This window comes from Hirundo rustica, chromosome 3, assembly GCF_015227805.2.
Source record: "Hirundo rustica isolate bHirRus1 chromosome 3, bHirRus1.pri.v3, whole genome shotgun sequence".
Lineage (NCBI taxonomy): Eukaryota > Metazoa > Chordata > Aves > Passeriformes > Hirundinidae > Hirundo > Hirundo rustica.
The window spans coordinates 22,685,120-22,703,447 of NC_053452.1; the positions used below are offsets into that span (position 1 = coordinate 22,685,120).

The 18,328-nt window shown below is 45.0% G+C and overlaps 1 protein-coding gene across 1 annotated transcript in view; it reads right to left on the reverse strand.

Annotated features, from left to right (window-relative positions):
- The window catches only part of PROX1 (prospero homeobox 1), a 47,308-nt gene extending 29,347 nt beyond the window's left edge, over window positions 1-17,961 (reverse strand). The window contains exons 1-4 of the mRNA XM_058419861.1: window positions 17,864-17,961; window positions 17,524-17,648; window positions 8,420-10,210; window positions 1,703-1,814 (exon numbers count right to left, since the gene is read on the reverse strand). Of these exons, the coding sequence (XP_058275844.1) occupies window positions 1,703-1,814; window positions 8,420-10,143 (1,836 nt within the window). The 5' untranslated portion in view covers window positions 10,144-10,210; window positions 17,524-17,648; window positions 17,864-17,961. The remainder of the gene's footprint in view (window positions 1-1,702; window positions 1,815-8,419; window positions 10,211-17,523; window positions 17,649-17,863) is intronic.
- Window positions 17,962-18,328: the final 367 nt, after the last annotated feature.

Below are 18,328 nucleotides of genomic sequence, written 5' to 3' on the forward strand. Positions count from 1 at the left end.
TGTCCCCAGGGAAGTGGCTGCATTCACTTCTGGACAAATGACTCCATCCCACACTGGTGGTTTGTAAAGCCTTTTTGGGTTTCTCCTGGTGCTGTATAAATGTTAGGCAGAACTAAAGTAAATTTCTGTATTTCACACAACTTTGTCAGAAGACAAAATCACCGTGTGCACACAAACACACAAGTGAGTATCTTATTAAAAAGTGGAAATAAAGCAGAAACGCCAGTGAAAAAATATCCCCGCCTCAGTACACCTGGCTGTGTGAACTTGCAGAGGCAAAGCCACAGAGTAGCCCCAGACCCTCCTGAGCAGCACTGCCAGCTCTACATCTGCCTGTGGCACCTCATCGGAGCAGTGTTGCCTGAAATGCTCCCTCCAATTTTTCCATTCCAGGTGGATCCACTCTGAGAGCAAACCCTCCACTTGGCCCGCTGTGCCATTTGCAGCTTTTTTTGTGTGTGTTTAATGATTCTTGACCAGCCATTTAGCCTAGGAAGTGCCTGTATTGCTTCCCCCCCTCCTTTTTATAAATGTTGTCACCATCCGCTCAGCACATGGCATTGAATAGAGGAACCTCCAAGGACACGGCTGTGAGGGGCACGAGCGTATTGAGATGTGCAAGCAACATTAAATGGAAAAAAAAAAAAAAAAAAAAAAAAAAAAAAAAAAAAAAAAAAAAAAAAAAAAAAAAAAAAAGGGAAAAACTGCCAAGAAACTTGACCAAAGAAAACTGATCAGCAGAAACTGGGCCAAGTTCACAACCTGTGGGATAATCTTCCACTAAGACTGAAAAAGCCCATAACCCAAAAGTGATTAAAAGAAGGATTTCTGTAATTTGTTTGAGGCAGGACATGCAGGGGGGGACGATACGTAACAAACTAATTTAAGCTAATGTAATGTTTATAAAGTTACTTGGATAATGACACCATGCATACCATTATAATCATTAAAACACAATCTATGTGTTTTTTTAAAAAAAACTTAGATGATTAACACAAAATCAAGTTGATGTGAAGGAACAATTACTTTTAGAAAAAAAATCAGGAGGTCCTAATATTCTGTAGAATGAGGGAGGATGCAGCTGTATGTCGACAGCTTTCATATCCTCATTTGAATAATGTGGCCTGAATCTGTCACTTTATTCATCCTCCTTATGCTCAGTGTACTCTGCATCAACAACAAATTAAGTTGTAAATAAGAGACAATCATCACTTTTGTTTTTAAGCAGCTTCTGCATGGAGAATTTCAATGTACTGTTTCTTTTTGACAGAAAGAAAGGGATTCTACACTCTGCTTATGTAAGCACAAATATGAGGAAACCAACCGAAATGAAACAATGAGGGAGCACTTGAGAACTGCTTCAAAATGTTCTTGGAAGTACATTTCCACCACCACAAAAATCTCATTTTTTAATAGGATATATAATGAAGACCCTTTAATTTACTGTAATAATTATCCTTACTTTGCTCTATTTTTTTTTTTTTTAATTTTTTTTTTTTTTTAAGATTTAGAAACATTCCCTTTCCTCATCTGGGCACAAGCAGGGTACACCTCAACAAGAACAACAAGAGAATAAGGTCAGGATGTAACCTTTATATACCCAGAAATATTATTAATCTCTAACATGATAAAACAATACCATTTTGTGAGAAAATACAGCATGCAGAAAGGAGAAAGAGCTGGGGGGAAGAGATTTTCTTACCTTTACATCTGAGAAGTAGGTTTTCAGCATATTGGAACTTGGATACCGGGTGTAAAAGAACATGAGCTTGGCCTTTTTCAAATGATTCGGTGACAAGCCTTCCTGCATGTAGGATTGGATTAGTAAAGGAAAATTCTTTTCTGAATGTACAGAGCTAGCAAAGTGCCCCGTTGAATACTCTACAGCTCCCCAGACTGCAGGAGAAGTATGAACATTTGAACTGCTGCGTTGTAATTTTCTGTATAAAAGGCAAACATGGGATGAGAGGCCATGTAACTTAAACCCTGTGTGTCCTATCGGTTTAGGCGCCGGGTCTCAGGGACCTTGCAAGTTTACGGATTGTGCACCATATGTACGTTCACTTGTTGCTACGGAAACAAATGCAGGAAGCATGTGCCGCAGAAAACTTATCGGGAGCTTTTCCCTCCTCCTCCTTTGCAATGCCAGCTAAAGTTTATTCTCCTCTCGGTGTTGTGCTGCTCACACACAATAAAACCAACGCACGTAAGACAATCAGACGTACTTTATGATTTCGAGCAGTTTTACACAGGCAGCACATTTCACCTGTTCCATTCATGTCGATAGATTTTAACACCTTGGGTAGCTCTCTCTAGTCCTGCTGTTGCTTTGCTCCACTGGCTGCCCTGCAAATCAAGGTGAAATTTGTAGTAGGCAGAGCCCCTTGGCTGCTGAATCCCTCTGCCACAAACTTGTCGCCTCCTGATTTACACAGTTAACTCCTTGGAGAACCGAGATGTATTTAGGGCTAACCAATCAACACATGTGGGCTAGCAGATCAATAAATGGCCACTTACCCTATAAGGCAGCCTATTTATCCTGGAAACATCATTACCTTTTAGATCTGTAAACAGAAGCAACTAAAAGAGTTCCCAAGGGAATGTGAAGCTAACCATAACAATCTCGGCTTGCTGATTTTTCTCCCAGCTTCTTGGCTCCCTTTTGTGGACTGCGTGCTAGGACGGCTCTGGTCACATCTGTGCCGCAGGCTGGCCCTGCCATTTCCTCAGCAAATTAATGGCTTTATAATTTATCAGAAATGAAGATGCACGTGGAGAAAATCAATGCAGCCCCCACAAGGTCAATTAAGGGTTCTTCCCAGAAGCTTCTCTAAGGACTGTTCCTCCTAAACACAATTGTTGAGAATTTTTCTCAGTTCACACCTTACGGCAGGGGGAAGGTCAACCAAGTTGACAGATGCACTGCAGCCAAGTTGCCTCCTCTGCCTTACAGCCGGGTGCATGTCAGCACAGAACATCCCACTCCAGGCCTGGAGACGGGAAACCCAGACTAATTTTTATCAGTAGCCGACTGATGATTAGCTAGGCTTTTTCAGCAAAATTCCTTTTTCTCTAATTCCTGAAATATGCTGAAACCCTCTCCCTTTATTTCAGTTACAAGGTTCATTTTTAGATTAGAAAAATGTAGCATTAAAAAAAAAACAAAACCCACACATTGACAATATTAGTTTAAAAACCTCTTATTATCTGGAAGTACATGGAAAATGGCTCAGCTGAACTTGCATTTTGTTTTAGATGCTTAATGATTACAAAGAAGATAATTTATGACTGACATACTTCTTGTGCCAAGAGAAGAGTTGAAAGAACCTCCAGTTACCTCCATTAGACTGATAGAGAAGTCTAAAAGAGCATTACACTCTGCAGTGCCATCTGTCAAAATACGTAAGTGAAATAATAGTAGCAAGCTGTCACCTATTGCTTAGTGATAAGAGTTTTAGACAAATCAAAACTTCTATGCCAGAAATCCACTTTGTTATGTGATCCTTTCAGGAAAGTGGGGGTCCAAAGGGGAACTCCAGTAGGAGAGAAAAAAAAGGTAATCCTGAGTCTCCTTAATTCGCAATTCCTCTGACGCCGACAACATGTTAACATCGGGTTTGGTGTATATTCTCTTTCAATGCAAGCTCAAGGATGGACTTAAACTTCAAAAAACCCTCTCAGATTTGCTGGATTTAAGCATATTAGACAGTTGTCTAAGCATTTGGATTCCTTATGCATTTAAGATTTTTAAATATTTTCTGCTCTAATGCCAGAGGATATTGATACTGACTGAAACATGTATTAAAAGATGCTCTGAGACTCAAATTCCCAGAAATCCATTTTTTATTAAAATTATACTTGTTCTTAAGCACTTGGCAGCCTTAAAGCAATATCAAATATGCAACAAATCTGTATATCTTGATCCTAAGGTTAACGCTTTACTGTGATAAAAGATATGATCTGTAATAATCTAGCAAAAAATAGTTAATGACAGACTTAAGAGCTAAGAATTAGATAACCCATTGCTATTTCAGAAAAAAAAAAAAACAACAACTGAACTGACCAATTGCTTAATTTCCTTTTTAAGTGCTGGGGCTGAAAAGCAACTGTTCTTCCAAGAAAGCACTAGCTGTTTCCAGGATACTTACACACGCACAATGACTCATGATGAAATAGATTCAGTAAACATACAGCTGTACCGAACACGAGCTAAGCCCCATTCAAGGCCAGGAAAGAAAACGAGCACAAATAAATATTAAGGAGGTAAAGGGAGGAGGGGTGCCGAATGGAACGCAAACAAGCTCTGTCCCAGCAGCTCGTGTGGCTTGCCTCAATTCTCTTAGCTATAGCTTTGTGAAGACAGATGACATTCAATTCTATGGGTAATGCAAAATAGACAATAACTGCTGAAACTTGAGCCAGCTGCCAGGTGTAAAAAAAAAAAAAAAAAAAAAAAGCAAAGGAAAAAAAAAAGGAGAGAAAGAAAAGATGATAAATCCATAAATTAATGAAAGACATCTGCTCAGGAACATAAAAGATCAGAGGAACAGTGTACTGCAGCTGAACCTAAAGCGGTGTTCAAACAACCTGAGAGTCTCAGAGTTGTGGGTTTACACAGTACAACGTTGCCTCACCTAACACAGCAGCAGCAGAAAAATGGCAAAGCCCTGAGAAGTAGGAAGTGAAAGACTGGGAACAAAACATATGGGGACAAAACACATACACGCTCTCGTGTGTTTTAACAGGAGAAGCACAGGGGTGGCACTGCACAGCATTTGATTCATTTGCACTTCAATCCTCCTCCTAGGTAATGCTCCTCTTTTACAAAAATATTTTTCAGCAGAGATGATCTTTCACTCCTGTTACTCTCAGCCTGAGCCCCCACAAATGCTCTAACAGGCTTTTCTAGCCCACGCACACATTGAGCTGAAGGAAAAGCGGTAAGAATAGGCTGTATCAGGTAAAAAAAATCTGCAGCAGCAAAGCCAAGCTGCTCCTTAAGTTACACCTCAGGTACTTTTAATCAGCAAAGTTCCAAATAACTGCATCTCAGAGCATCTTCAAGTCCCTTCAATGAAGGGCTGGCTGGCTGCAAAGCATTCATTCATGGCCCAGGTTTTATCAACAGCACAGAATTATCCAGCTCGCTGTACAATCTCTTCCCCCCCCCCCTTTTTTTTTTTTAGTTTAATTAGTTTAATTCTAGTCAGATGTAATAACTCCTCATTTCAAAATGTTGTAATTCACTAATTATAGCTTTAGCATATTGGGACTTTGAAACTTATTCCAGTTGGACTGGAATTCTGTTTAAAAATAAATAAAATTGTAGAAAGTTGCACTAATGTTTCTAAGCCCTCCTGCCAGGGAGAACACGCTAAACTTCTTCACCTTTACAGATGTCTTAACAGCACACAAACTGCTGTTGTGCTTCAATTTTGATCTATGCAAATGTTTTGTGACTGAACAAGGCTATTTTTCTTGAGATGCAAAGAGGATGCATGACAAAGAAAGATCATGCAGAAAAACAATTCACTGTCTGTTTCTTTTTGAATTTGAATAAAACTTAATATTTGATTAAACAGATTAGTTTGCAAAGATACAGACTGCATTCATGACCAAGATGGGAATTCAGACTGCAGGTGCATCTTATCTTGTTCAGCAACATACACAAACATTAACCATTTCCTTCTGCAATTCAGCAAAGAATGATCAGACACATTTTACAGCCGTTGTTTTAAAAAAAATGAATCCAAGAAAACAAAACCCGGGCTAGTTTAGTGTTTGACTTTCTACTAAAACCTGAACTTGGCTGTATCTGCTGGTCTTATGTTCTCATCCTGGTTGCATTGTCCAGGAAAACAGATGTTACTTTCTGCAGGGAAGAAAGATCTGCTTCTTTCAAGAAATTTATTCCCTATACGTGCACATTCAACCATGTAAAATAAATGTGCCACGACAGAATCAACCAGAAACAAACCAACCTCCACACCACACCTTTCCCTGGAAAACTGTAAGCTACCTGGACATGTGAGCTGCTGCTAGAAAAGAACCATCCATCCCTACAGCTGAGCTGTATAGCAGGGTACAAATGTAGAAGTGTTATTTAATAAATCTGGTCTGTATCTAAGACCAGAACAAACTGCAATCTGCACCAGTGCCTAGGTGGGAAAGTCAGAGTGCTTTCCCGATGGCAGGGAAAGAAGTAGGGCAGCAAAAAAGCAAAGGGATCACTGTAGCACCAGGCATTTCCCCTTGGAGCAGCAGGAGACTCTTGCACCCCTGCCTCAGCAGAAGCAACAAGCTCCATTAGCGAGCACCAGGGAGAACGAGCAGGAGAAAGCGGGAGAAATGGGAGGGGTGGGGGAGACCTGCTCCACGGGTGGTGAGGATCAAGGGCTGTCCTAGAACTACTCCTAGTTCACACTCTTGGCATGTTTCACCTCTCCTCACTGCTCTCCCCGGATGGAAGAACTACTTTTATACAAAAACAATTAGTATGCCACTGTACTGTTTGGTAGAAATTAATTGTCCTGGCCTGAGTCTTGCCCTCAGCTGCCTCTCCTGTTGACCTCAGGACTGCTTTCCAAGCACTGCACTTGCATTTCAATATGCAGGAGAAATCTTTGGTTTGGAACGCCCCAAGTAATTATCGCCACCTCGGAGTGATGTTGCATGTAGACTGCTTCCTCTCCTTGGCCTTACAATGTAGACAGTGTGGAGATTTCCCTGCTACCAACACTCAACAAGGTAATTTTCTGGGGAAGAGGTACCTCAAACACCACATCCACTACCAGCTGGTTCTCAAAAACAGTAACACCTAAAGGAGGTGCTTTCCAACACAAAACACCTTCCCTTCTAGAAATGGGACTATTCACACAGGTTAGACAGCACCAATCCCAACTGAGACTAGACCCAAACTGAATCAAAGAGTGATGGTAATGGGCTTTGGACCCGCAGTGCCTGCCTTGCCCCAGTGGTGCCCACTACCATGGGAGGCAGGAAATCCAGGTAACCAGAAGGTCTAGAGCCCTGACAGCACCCTCCTGAGGATCTAACAAGTCTATAGAAGATGTGGTTAAATTATTCTAAAACCACCAGAGTATCAATCACCTAGAAGACACCCAGTGAAGAAGCGAAGCCTCAGGCATCTGCCTCGGCAGGATGCCTCTCCAAAGGGGCCAAGATCCTCAGCATTGCTAACATTACCCAGAGAGTGGTAGAGCTATGCCATTGCAATTAGTTTCATCATCTTGTGAGTGGAATTAGATACATCTAAGGCTTGGTGCTTGCGTTGTTGCCTCCTACTGAGGTCTCAGAGCTGGGAAAAATTATCCATCTACTCTTCATGCAAAATCCTCAATTTTAACATGGGGTAGACATGGTATTTTATTTGCTTTCAATACAACTATACCTGGAAGCAAAACTTTTTGACCAAAAAGCACATTAGAGGAAAAGATGGAAGGACCCGGAGGCATTACAGCTAAAAGAGAAAAAAAGAAAAAACAACCAAAAAACCTAGTACTAGTTTCCAGGGGGAAAAAAAAATAAAAAAAATATTACTATGTCTGGATTTGCCTAAATAAAGGCAGAGATGGACTTGTTGCCCTAACTAAAGCCTGCTATTGAGCTAAAATGAGGTATTTTTATTATCATCTTTCTTTTTTTTTTTTTTTTTTTTTTTTTTTTTTAAGCAGGGGAAGTGTCCTGTAAATTTAATACAGCTGAAGTTTTATATTTAATTGTTCTCTCCAGCTTTCCAAAATAATTTGCTTTGTGTATGTTAGGACAAAAGATTTCTGTGTATGGCTGAACAGAGGTTAATCATGCATAGCAGGCAGCTGCACAAGGGCTGAGGAACAGACCTCTGGGTGGGGGAAAGAACTCGATGCAGCCTGAATATATCAGTACCTGTGTCTTTTGTGCTCCGTTTCCCTTACGCACTTGAGAGCTGAACTCTCGCAGACGACCAGACCACGGCTCTCTGCGAGCCCCAGCCACTACACCATTGACACAGATTACGCATGGGCCTGGCAGGGGAGGGAAAAGAGGTGGCCTGGCCGTAGCTGGAATGGTTTTTGGCCGAGGGCAATGCCCCCTCGATCGCCTCCCTGCCTGAGGAAAGATCTGCCAGCCCAGGGAAACCCACTGGCACTCAGGTCATGAGTTTGGCTGCCTTCCTGACCCCAGGAGGCAGACTAAAGGCTGGGGGAGGGCCAATGGCTTTTGTAGGTGAACACCATTGCTGAAGGAGTGCTGTCAGTCAACACCACGTGTTTTATTTGGCCTCGCCAAGCCGCCCCCCAGCACCCCGTGAGCACCCCACTCCTGCAGCACCTGGGGGAAGGCCCCTGGCACCGGCACGGCCCCTCGTCCTCTCCCACCAGCCACTGCCAATTATCGCTCATCTTTTGAAAAGGATATTGCACTTCCCGAGTAGGGCGAGATTTCGGACATGTCTTGCAGGTCGCCACACTCGGACTTAATGAGGGACAAGGAGAGGCCCTCGGCGGCGCTGGGGGGGTGGGCCGGCGAGCAGGGGTGGTGGTTCATGTGGTGTGACGACATCTTGGTCCTCAGGCTGGTGGTCTCCCGGGTCAGGTCGAGGGATTCTGGGGAGGCACGCTCTTTCCCTGGGAAGGAGGCCGATGGGGCGCCCAGGGGGCTCTGGAAAGGGTAGGCCATGAGGGGCAGCGGGAACGGGTGGCGGAAGGAGGAGGTGGAGAAGCCGGCGGTGGCCGAGAGCGGGGACTGGTGCAGGGAGGCGTGGTGGCCACCGGCCGGCGGGGCCGAGGCGGATTGGTCAGAGGAGTTTTTGCGGACGACGAGGGGCAGCGCCTCGGTTTGGTCAGTGGCGCCAGGCATGGGGACGCTGCCGAAGGTGTCAAGGGGGTTGGGAATGATGACGTCCCCAAAGCACTGCAGGCGCTGGTTGGCTGTGTGAAAATTGTGGTTCTCCCCGTTGACGGCGAACCTTGCCTGCGGGATCTGGAGGGGCGGGAAGACCTGAGGAAGCTGGCGGGAGGGCTTGGATGAGAAAACTTTGACCACTGTGTCCACAACTTGTGACATGGCAGTGTTCAGCTCCTGCTTGAGGGTCTCAGCCAAATGTTTGCCTTCGGGGTGGAAGGCGTTTGGCCCTTGCTCCTTCTCCTTAGGACCTTCTCTTTTTGGCTTGTTCTCCGCTACCTCCTGCTCCCGGATGAGGGCCCGCGCCCGGTCGATGAACTGCCCCGGGTCCAGCTCGCACATCTCATTGTCCGACCTGCCGACAGAGTCGCCGGCTCTCGCGTCCATGGTTTCGGAGCGCATGCTGTCTTCAGACAGGTTGCCATCTTCATCATTTTCAGAGTCGGTGCTGTCGTAGATCTGGTAGAACTTCTCCTGCAGCTGGCGCAGCTGCTTCTGCATGTCCTCCAGCTGCTGCTTCAGCTGTCTGCGCTCCTCTCGCTTCTGCTCTTTCCTCGCCGAAACCAGCTGCTGGAAACTCTGCTGCTGCTGTTGTGGCAGCTTTTGCTTGCGTTTGTTTTCTCTGTAACTTTCTCGGGGACTGACAGACTGCGGAGCTATTTCTCTTTCATTTTCATTGCCCCTTAATGCCACGCTGGGGGAATGGCTCATACCTCGAATTATATTCTCAACCCGGGCGCGTTTAGCTCTCAGGTGCTCGTCGCATAACCGATCCACATCAAACTGGCTCATAGTTGGCCTGCCAAAAGGGGAAAGACACTCTTGGGGGCTGTCTCTTGAAGAGTTGCTGCATACATCCTCCTGATGTACTTCTGAGCCTGTACTAGAGAGACCGCTGGCTTGGAAACTGGGCTCCGTGCCACCATTTTTGTTCATGTTATTTTTCAACAGCTGGGAAATTATGGTTGCTCCTGGAAAAGGCATCATGGCATCTTCATATGAGTTCGCCCTCTTCAGCAGCTTGCGGAGTACATTTGACTTTTCCCCATCTGCATGCTGCACTACTGAATACTCGACATCCTGCTCTGAACCTTGGGGATTCATGGCACTAAAAAACGTTGCTCTCGCCTTTGCAAAAAATGCAGATGCTGTCCCTACCGTCCTTTTCACTCCAATGTCAACTCTTCTTCTCTTGGTCTGCCTGCTTAAGAGGGCTGTGCTGTCATGGTCAGGCATCACTGGACTGTTATTGTGCCATCTTCAAAAGCTTGTCAGCTGGGCTCAGCTCAAGAATCCTGGGACCCTGGCCAACAGAACAAAAGGACTGATGAATCATTTTCTTTAAATTTCTCCAAATTTCCTGACCTCAATCCTGAATAAAATGCAAAATGCATAGGCTCTGGGATTTATGGCACATTACAATTATTGCAATTTATTATGCACTCTGCTTGAAATGAAACATTTTTAAATATTTCTGCTCCACTGGTTTAAGATGGATTAAGATTTAAAAAAGCAAAAACTGCTTAAGCACCAGTAATATGATTCTCTTGCACAAATGCCTAAAATGATACTGTTTATCTTCAGAAGAAAGAGTAGATTAGAAGAACACAGCCTCTGTCAACCAATTGATTAAATTTAGGGCATTGAGATACATGTTACAAAAGAAGATGAAAGTATTCCTTATTTAAGATTTATTGTTAAAACAAGAAATTGTATAAAATTTGGATTTAAAAATTTCAATTGCAGTGCAAAAAAACACAGTTGTAGTTTTGCTTTTTAAAGAGAGGCACAACCGGTAAATAAACCTCCGAAGATTACAAAAACAACTTTCAAATAATTGTAGGTAGGATGGTATATGTGTATATGTGCATGTGAATGGCAAAGAAATCATAGAACATTCAGGCTTACACTGGGGGGAAAAAAAACCAAACCTTCTCTTCAATCATTAGGGAAACATTTATTCAGCAAAGCAAAAATGCATTAAAATATTTTATGGTCAGTATTATACTATTTACAGAGAGGTGATCAAATAAAGGCCAAAATGTAGTTCGTTAGCACAGGCTCGTCGGTACCACTGATGAGCCACAACAGTGTTTTGAATTCCCCATACATTCCTTCCCTTTTCACAACTTACATTCTCCAAGCAAGCCCCGCTACCAAAGGCAGAAGATTCTGTATTTCATACACTAAAATACATGATGTTAAATTTTTTGCATAGCAGAAATGAGGCATGTTCAGTGTCACATCTCTGTGCTTTAGAAAAATCTCCAAGAACAATATCTCAAATGCCCAGTGAAGCCCTACTTACATGTAGCATTTTGAATACACAGAATCTTATTTCCTGTGACATGCAGAAAGGATGAGAAAAAATATGGAAAGATGAAAGAAATAACATCAATCAGCTGCGTGAGAAAGGAAGATACCTTCTCTTTATATGAACTCTCATTGTTTCCCAGGAACACAGCATAAAAAGATAACACACTTCCTTGCATTTTGTAAAAGGCTCTTGACATAATTTGTGACTTATTAACTAGCGATGCTAAACTCACGTTGCACATAAAGCATTAGACACTGTTTCCTGTTTCTTAAAATTTAACACTGAGGAAAATTAAAATATTTTTCATGCAACGCTTATCTAATATTAAACTTTACATTTGCTTAACAGAGCACAGTCTTCACAATAACAGGGTATATTGCCAAAGGCAGCACGCAGACTTTTTGGAATTGCTCCCATCTCTTTCGGTTCACCTGTAAAAACATCTACATGCTCCCTAGGACTGCATCTGTGGCTAGTTTTAAAGAATGACTATCCATGCAAATAGGCATAATTTCAGCATGAAATAATCTGTAAAATCAAGACAGTAGTCAATGCTTAGTTTGCAAACAGGATGGGAAAAAAAAAAAAAAGCTATTACTACTTAGAAATATGTTTATTTTGCAGCCTTTGCTCATGTATTCTGGATTTACTAAAAGAATTTTCAGAGATTTGGTGTCAGAGAGAGTTATGCAAGCGACATGATGTTTGTTTACATTACTGGTTCTTGCATACAGAAGAGCAAAGAATGATAAAAAATATATTTAAACCAAAAAAATCATGAATTCAGATGTGACATCCAAAGCCTTACACTGCTATCAGGCCACTGTGTTCAGAGATACTTTCTTATCAAAAAGTACATTAAGCGAGTTAAGTTTGGCTACCTCATGATGATAATAATAAAATAATAAGAATTTCTGTTGCAGGGGCCCAATTCTGCCACCTGCACACCAAGAAGCATCATCCTACCCTGCAAGGAATGCCCCTGGAGTCCAGGGATATCAAAATCCTGTTATGTGTGAGGGGCAGGGGCAGGGTCAGGCCCTGCTTGGCAACATGTAAAAGACTGTCTCCCGCTTTCTCCCAACTGATGCAGATGGAGTTTTTCAGGGGGCAGAATACAATCAGACGATCACCAAAAAGAAAAACAAAACCTGAGGAATATCAGAAGGGTTGTTTTTGCAAAGAACTGGCCAAGTCCTCAGGGGTTGGAAAGGGGTGACCACCACTGGGGCTTTTATGAAGGTGACACCGGCACAGAGTAAGCCAGGGCCAAGTTTGATCTTTCAGTCCAGTGGTGTTCATTTGAAAGTGATCTAAACTAATTGAAAGACAACTGAAAGAGCTCCTGCTTATTTCACCTAAGACATTCTGAAGGCATCCACCATAATGACAATACTTGCCAACAGGAAAAGAAAATATAAACATAAGAAAACCATAAAAAACCCCACCAATGCCAAAAACCTTCTCGCTTTTCCTTCCTTTTATGTAGTCAAGCTACGCTTGTTTAAGAGCCAGCAATAAGTTCCCAGACTCACACCAAAAACCTCATGTCAGGTTACAAGTTTTGCACGTTTCCCAGAAAATTCGAGGTGCCTGACCACTGTTTCCCTCCCTCTTGCCCAATCCCAACCAAGGACACACATGGGGAGGGCTTGCTGTACCCTTGAGTCAGCAGCTCAGGAAATAGCCTGTCCTGCGCCAGGTTGGAAGGTCATTGCCATGCATCCTTCCTCCCCAGTGTCCATTTCCCTCCCCAAGCCCCTGACCAGCCGCTGCTCCGCAGCCCATTTCTGCCGCTGCAGACATGCGGCAGGAGGTGCTCCGGAGCGATGTCCCCTCCTTCCCTCGATGGAAGCTGAAAGCATCGGAGTTATTGTACACTTAACCTGGGTATTAGGCAACATCTCCCATTTGCCCTGGTGTTATCCTGAGCCTACAGGCTGCCAGCTTTAAGGCTTACGTGCCTTTCAGCTTAAATATGAGAAATAGTTCTACTTTAGCCTGACAAAACAGAATGGGTATTGAATGGCCAGTTAATATTTCATTTTCGGAGGACCAGAACCAATTTGCACCTCAAGGGGAGCGGAATGGCACGTAGAGCGGGATGCAGAATCCCAGCCACGACAAGCAGAATTCAAGACTGATTAGATTAGAACTGAATAAATAAAGAAATCTTGGGGAGGAGGAGAAATAATTAGGAAGTACGTGTCCTTTACACAGTCACCAGCACTATGGCTGCAAATTGCCTCAAAACTATATTTTATCCACTTAAAGTCTCTGTACAGCTCTCCAGAAAAATAGAGCTGGCAAGATAGACTTTGGTTGTCAAGATCTAGGTAGAAATCTCCAGAACCATTTCTTTCCTAATTACAGAGTTTTGAATTTGTGATTGTTAAATTTGGTTTACGCATCGCTTTTGATACTCCTCGCACGCCGAATGTAGTTTATGTTAAATTCGCCGGCCACATCTCAAGCCTCAACTCGCACAACGTGGCTTCCTCAGAGACCAAGCCTCGTTTTCCATGCCGATGGAATTAAAAATCATACCAAGGGCCTCAGCACTTTCTACGTCCGTCCATAAACATAGCAGTAATATTTTATTTACAAATTTACTTTCAAATCTTTTGTTTAAGGAGATATGATTACAATGTAGCTATGAATAACCTCTTAAGAGCACAGCAGCTACAGACATGGGTTTATTTTATATCCATTTGATATGCATTGACATTTAAAATGGAAACAGATTAATTTCTAAGTCTCCAAGAGTTACTGTTACCAAACCTTCAGCTACAATGGTCTGTCGAAATGAGTATGATGTCAGGTGTTTAACCATACTCACTATGAATAAATCAATTTTTGTAATCAATTTTGTTAACTCATCTTGATCTAGAAAGATACTGATAATTTCCTACTGATTGATTCAAACACCTACAGGATGCAAAGGAGATGTAAATTCAAACTCGCCCTCATCAGCCCCTTTGAAGAACCCTAGCCTAATGTAAACAGCCACTAAGTACACAGCAGAAAAGCGGTAAACTTGATGGATATGCCTGGATGAATTCAAGGAGATATCAGTTTATACAGCTGAAATTGTTCCCATCTTTTCAAAAGCCGACTACTTTCGTTGGTCCAGTGTCTGCCTGCTTCATGTCAGCCCATTATGCCAATACCACGCAAGAAATTTAACACGCTTCTGCTAATAGAAATATTTAGATCTTTCACTCTAAAGCACTACACAGGGTTTGGCTTTGCCAGAATCAGCCAGGAAGCACAGGATGAAAATTATTCTAGTCAACAGCACATTTCATGCACAAAACCACAGCTAAAATTCGAAGAACAGATGACATCTGTTCACCATATCTGTTCAGTGCTAAAAATCACATCAGCCACTAATGAGAAAGTACTACCTTTTTGTACAGCTCTGACACAAGTTTTCTTGGGAGAAAGTACTACCTTTCTGTACAGTTATAACGCAAGTTTTCTTGGGAGAAAAGGTTATCCACATCCCTTAGCCGAGGTGCCCATCAAGGAATTTGAAAGAAGGGAGAAAGGATGAGGAACTATTTAGGCAATAAAAAACTACATTATTACAATTTCTCCACAAGAAGAAGCAGCAGCAGCAAAAATCAGTGCCTGATTTACTTCAAAATTATGCTGCTTGCTCTTTAGCCTTAAAGAAATAAGCGACCCTTGTTTTATGAACCTGGTGATACCCAGGGCCCAATTCAGCAATTCCTATGAATGCCAAACATTCGCAATTCCCATGAACTACAGAGCTCAGTAACAGGGGGATTCGGCATCTCATTAGTTCAGGCCTTTAAACTGGGGAGATGCAGGGCCCTCCATCACGTAGTTGTGCTCGGCACTGCCTGAGGAAGCAGATCTTTTGAATGAGAAAAAGAAATCAAGATACTCAAAGTAGAAAACCGAAAACATTTTCCTCCTCTCAAGACAGTTTGGTCCTTGTTATTTCCCTGATCGTGAAGAACGTAACTCACATGGCCCCTGTGTAGAGACAATACCGAAAGGTTCTCAAGATTCGTACTAGAAATTCAGCCCAAGTTTTCCAATATTCTGTTTTTCCATACTATGCGATATCATTAAATGACAATTCTTAAATTACTTAATTTAGCAGTTAGGCTGCACTTTGAGTCAGAATAAATCACCATTTAGAGACTACAAATTGCAGTATCTACAATTCTGCCCCGAATCAGATTGAACTTTTCAATTTGAAAATGTGTCCATTCTTACGAACATCTCAATTTATCAAGCAATCATAAAAGAGATAAGTTACATAAACTGAGAGGCCTCAGAGTTCAACTGGCAGGGAAGTTAGCTGTATACACCGACAGTGCCATTCAGCGAAAGCAGGATACTTCACGGAATAATTTAATAGGGAGCTGTTAGGGAAAAGTATATACATTGTACTTTTTATCACAGTTCAACTCCTGAAATGTTGATACTCCGTCTACCCTTGAGTAATAATAAACATTTCACAGTATGCGATATCGCTGCTAAAGGTAAGCTCTGGACAAGAAAAGCAGGTAAAATAAATGCAAAATGAGCTGCAGCGGTCGTAAACTTTACGTGATTGATGGCAACTCAGCGAAAAACTGCGAGGAGAAGACATAAAGGATATGTACCACATGCAAATCTACAGCTAAGGAAACCGCCTCTGTATAATGCATCCTGCATATTGCCAAACCTCTACGGGCGATGGAAGCGACAAATAATCTGAGCTTTTACACCTCACGGTGACACAAACATGTTTCTGTGCCCTGCGCTCAACAACACAGAACCTTCTGCCACCAAGCTACGGCCACAGATGCGTGGATGCGCTCCACGTGCTCCCCACCCGTATCCAGACCCGGATGATGGGTTTGGGGTGACACTCGCCGTACAACCAGAAACATCGTGGGGGCTGCCTGAGAGCTCGGGACCTGTGGGAAACTAGCGGCTTTCCAAAGCTCGTCCTGGCAACTTTTGTCTGACATTCAAGGGTACCTCTAGTCTGCAGCCGCATCCCCTGCGAGCCCCGACTGAAACCCCCTACTTTGTAAAAGACATTAAGTTAACATCCCGCGTACCTGCTCTTCCGCGGCCGCGGCACGACCACAGGGACGCGACGCTGGCCTCTTGGGGAGCTCCATCCCGCGCCTCCCGCCCCCCGCACGGCCCGCGGACACCGATCCCGCGCCGCTTCCCGCTGCTGATCCCGCCGCCCCGGCTCTCCCGGCGCAAGGAGGTGGCGGCGGCCGGGACGCCCCGCGTCCCGCTCCGCGGCCGCCCCGCCCGGCGCGCACCTGCCCCGGCCCCGCGGCCCTGCCCTGCCGCACCGAACGCCGCGCAGCCACCGCGGGGTTCCGCGCAACTTTCTCCCTCTCCGCAAAGAGCCGCGGGCCCCGGGGCGGCCCCGCTCCGCCCCCGCGGAGTGCCCGCGGCCGGGGAGCCGTGCCCCGGGAGCCCGTCGCGCCGCCCGCTCCTGTCGGGCCCCGCGAACTCCGCGCCCCCCCAGCCCGGGCCGCGCCCCCCCCAGCGCTGCCCTGCGCGCCCCCTCCGCGCAGGCCCCACGCCCCCCGACACCGCTCCCTCCTGCGCTTTAACTCCGTGCGAACACATGGCAAAGTGAGCCGGCTCACTCAGCCGCTAAAGAGAAAATCGAAAAAGCCAAGAAAGATCTCCATCAACGGCTAAGAAAGAATTAAATCCTCCCCCCGGAGGAAAAAAAATAAAAATCAACAAACAACAAACAAACAAACAGAAAGTACCAATAATCCTAATCTTTTCCCAGATCAAGGCTCTTATCCCGCGACTTGCATTTGATCTCTTCTCATGCGCTCGCTACCTACCACTTAAATCCCATTTTCTATACATTTTCACGATTTGCAGCTCGTCCCGCGCTTGGAAATTAAAAAGTAATTGCAAGGGTAAGAAGAGTAAGAATAAAAAGTCCCTGTCCTTCCCGGCTCGGGTTAAAAAGGAGAAGTAGCGACATGCAAATGACAGGCAAATTGGAAGAGACAAAAAGCAAGGCAGCTATAATAAACAGGACAAAGAGAAGGCTCGGAGGAGCGGAGCAGGAGTTTAAAGCGGGGATGGGGAACTTCGGCGGGGACGGCGGGGGGAGAGAAAGAAGCTCAGAACAACGACACGAAGCCAAATACTCGCTGCGTTTTCCGTCCCCGCAAAAGTGCCCTCCAACCCACGGAATAAAATAAAGAGCGGTCCACAAAAGGTGGCAGCGAGAGAGAGAAGGGGAAGTGGGGGAAGGATCACCTAACAACGAGCAGGTCACTTACTCTTCAGCCCTGGGCAGGCTACGGTGAGCGCTCCATCGGGCTCCTTACCGCTCACAAATCCTTACCGCTTTATCTACCGGGGAATTAAAACTACTCAGCTAATAAAGTCACTGCAATTTTGCCCCCTGGAAAAAGAAGCACAGGTTTGATAACGGTGATCAATATTTTGCCGGGGATTTCATCACCGCCCCCCTCCCCCCGGACCATTTAGAGCAGCCCAAGCAAGTGCGAATTTAGGGGGAAAAAAAAATTAAAAAAAATAAATAAACCCCGAAAGACCTGAAAAGGCCGAGAAAGCGGGGAGGGACGGAGGGGGCGCGGAGGGTGAGCGGGTACTTACTCGGTGCAAGGGCGACGAAACCGAGCCTGGCTTTTTTTTTTTGGCGGTGGAAGGAGAGAAAGGGCGACGCGCACACGCACATGCACACACACCACACGCGCCCCGCACACGCACACGCGGACACGCGCGCGCCGCCGGCAGCCCCGCCGCTGATGAATATGATAATCGCGCGAGGGAGGGCGAGCGCGGGCGGGAGCGCGGGCGGCAGCGGCCGCGGGGCTGCGGGCGCCGAGCGGAGCGGAGCGGAGCGGAGCGGCGGGCGCGGAGCGGAGCGGAGCGGAGCGGGGGCGGCGGGAGCGACGCGGGGCAGGGCTGGGCTGGGCTGGGCTGGGCTGGCCGAGCCGAGCAGCGCTCCGCACCGCCACAAGATTTACTTTAAGACACAGCTGAAGGAAACAGGAAGACTAGACGTCACACTCGGAGTGACGTGGGCCCGGCCCGGCGCCCAATCGGGAGGCTCCTTGG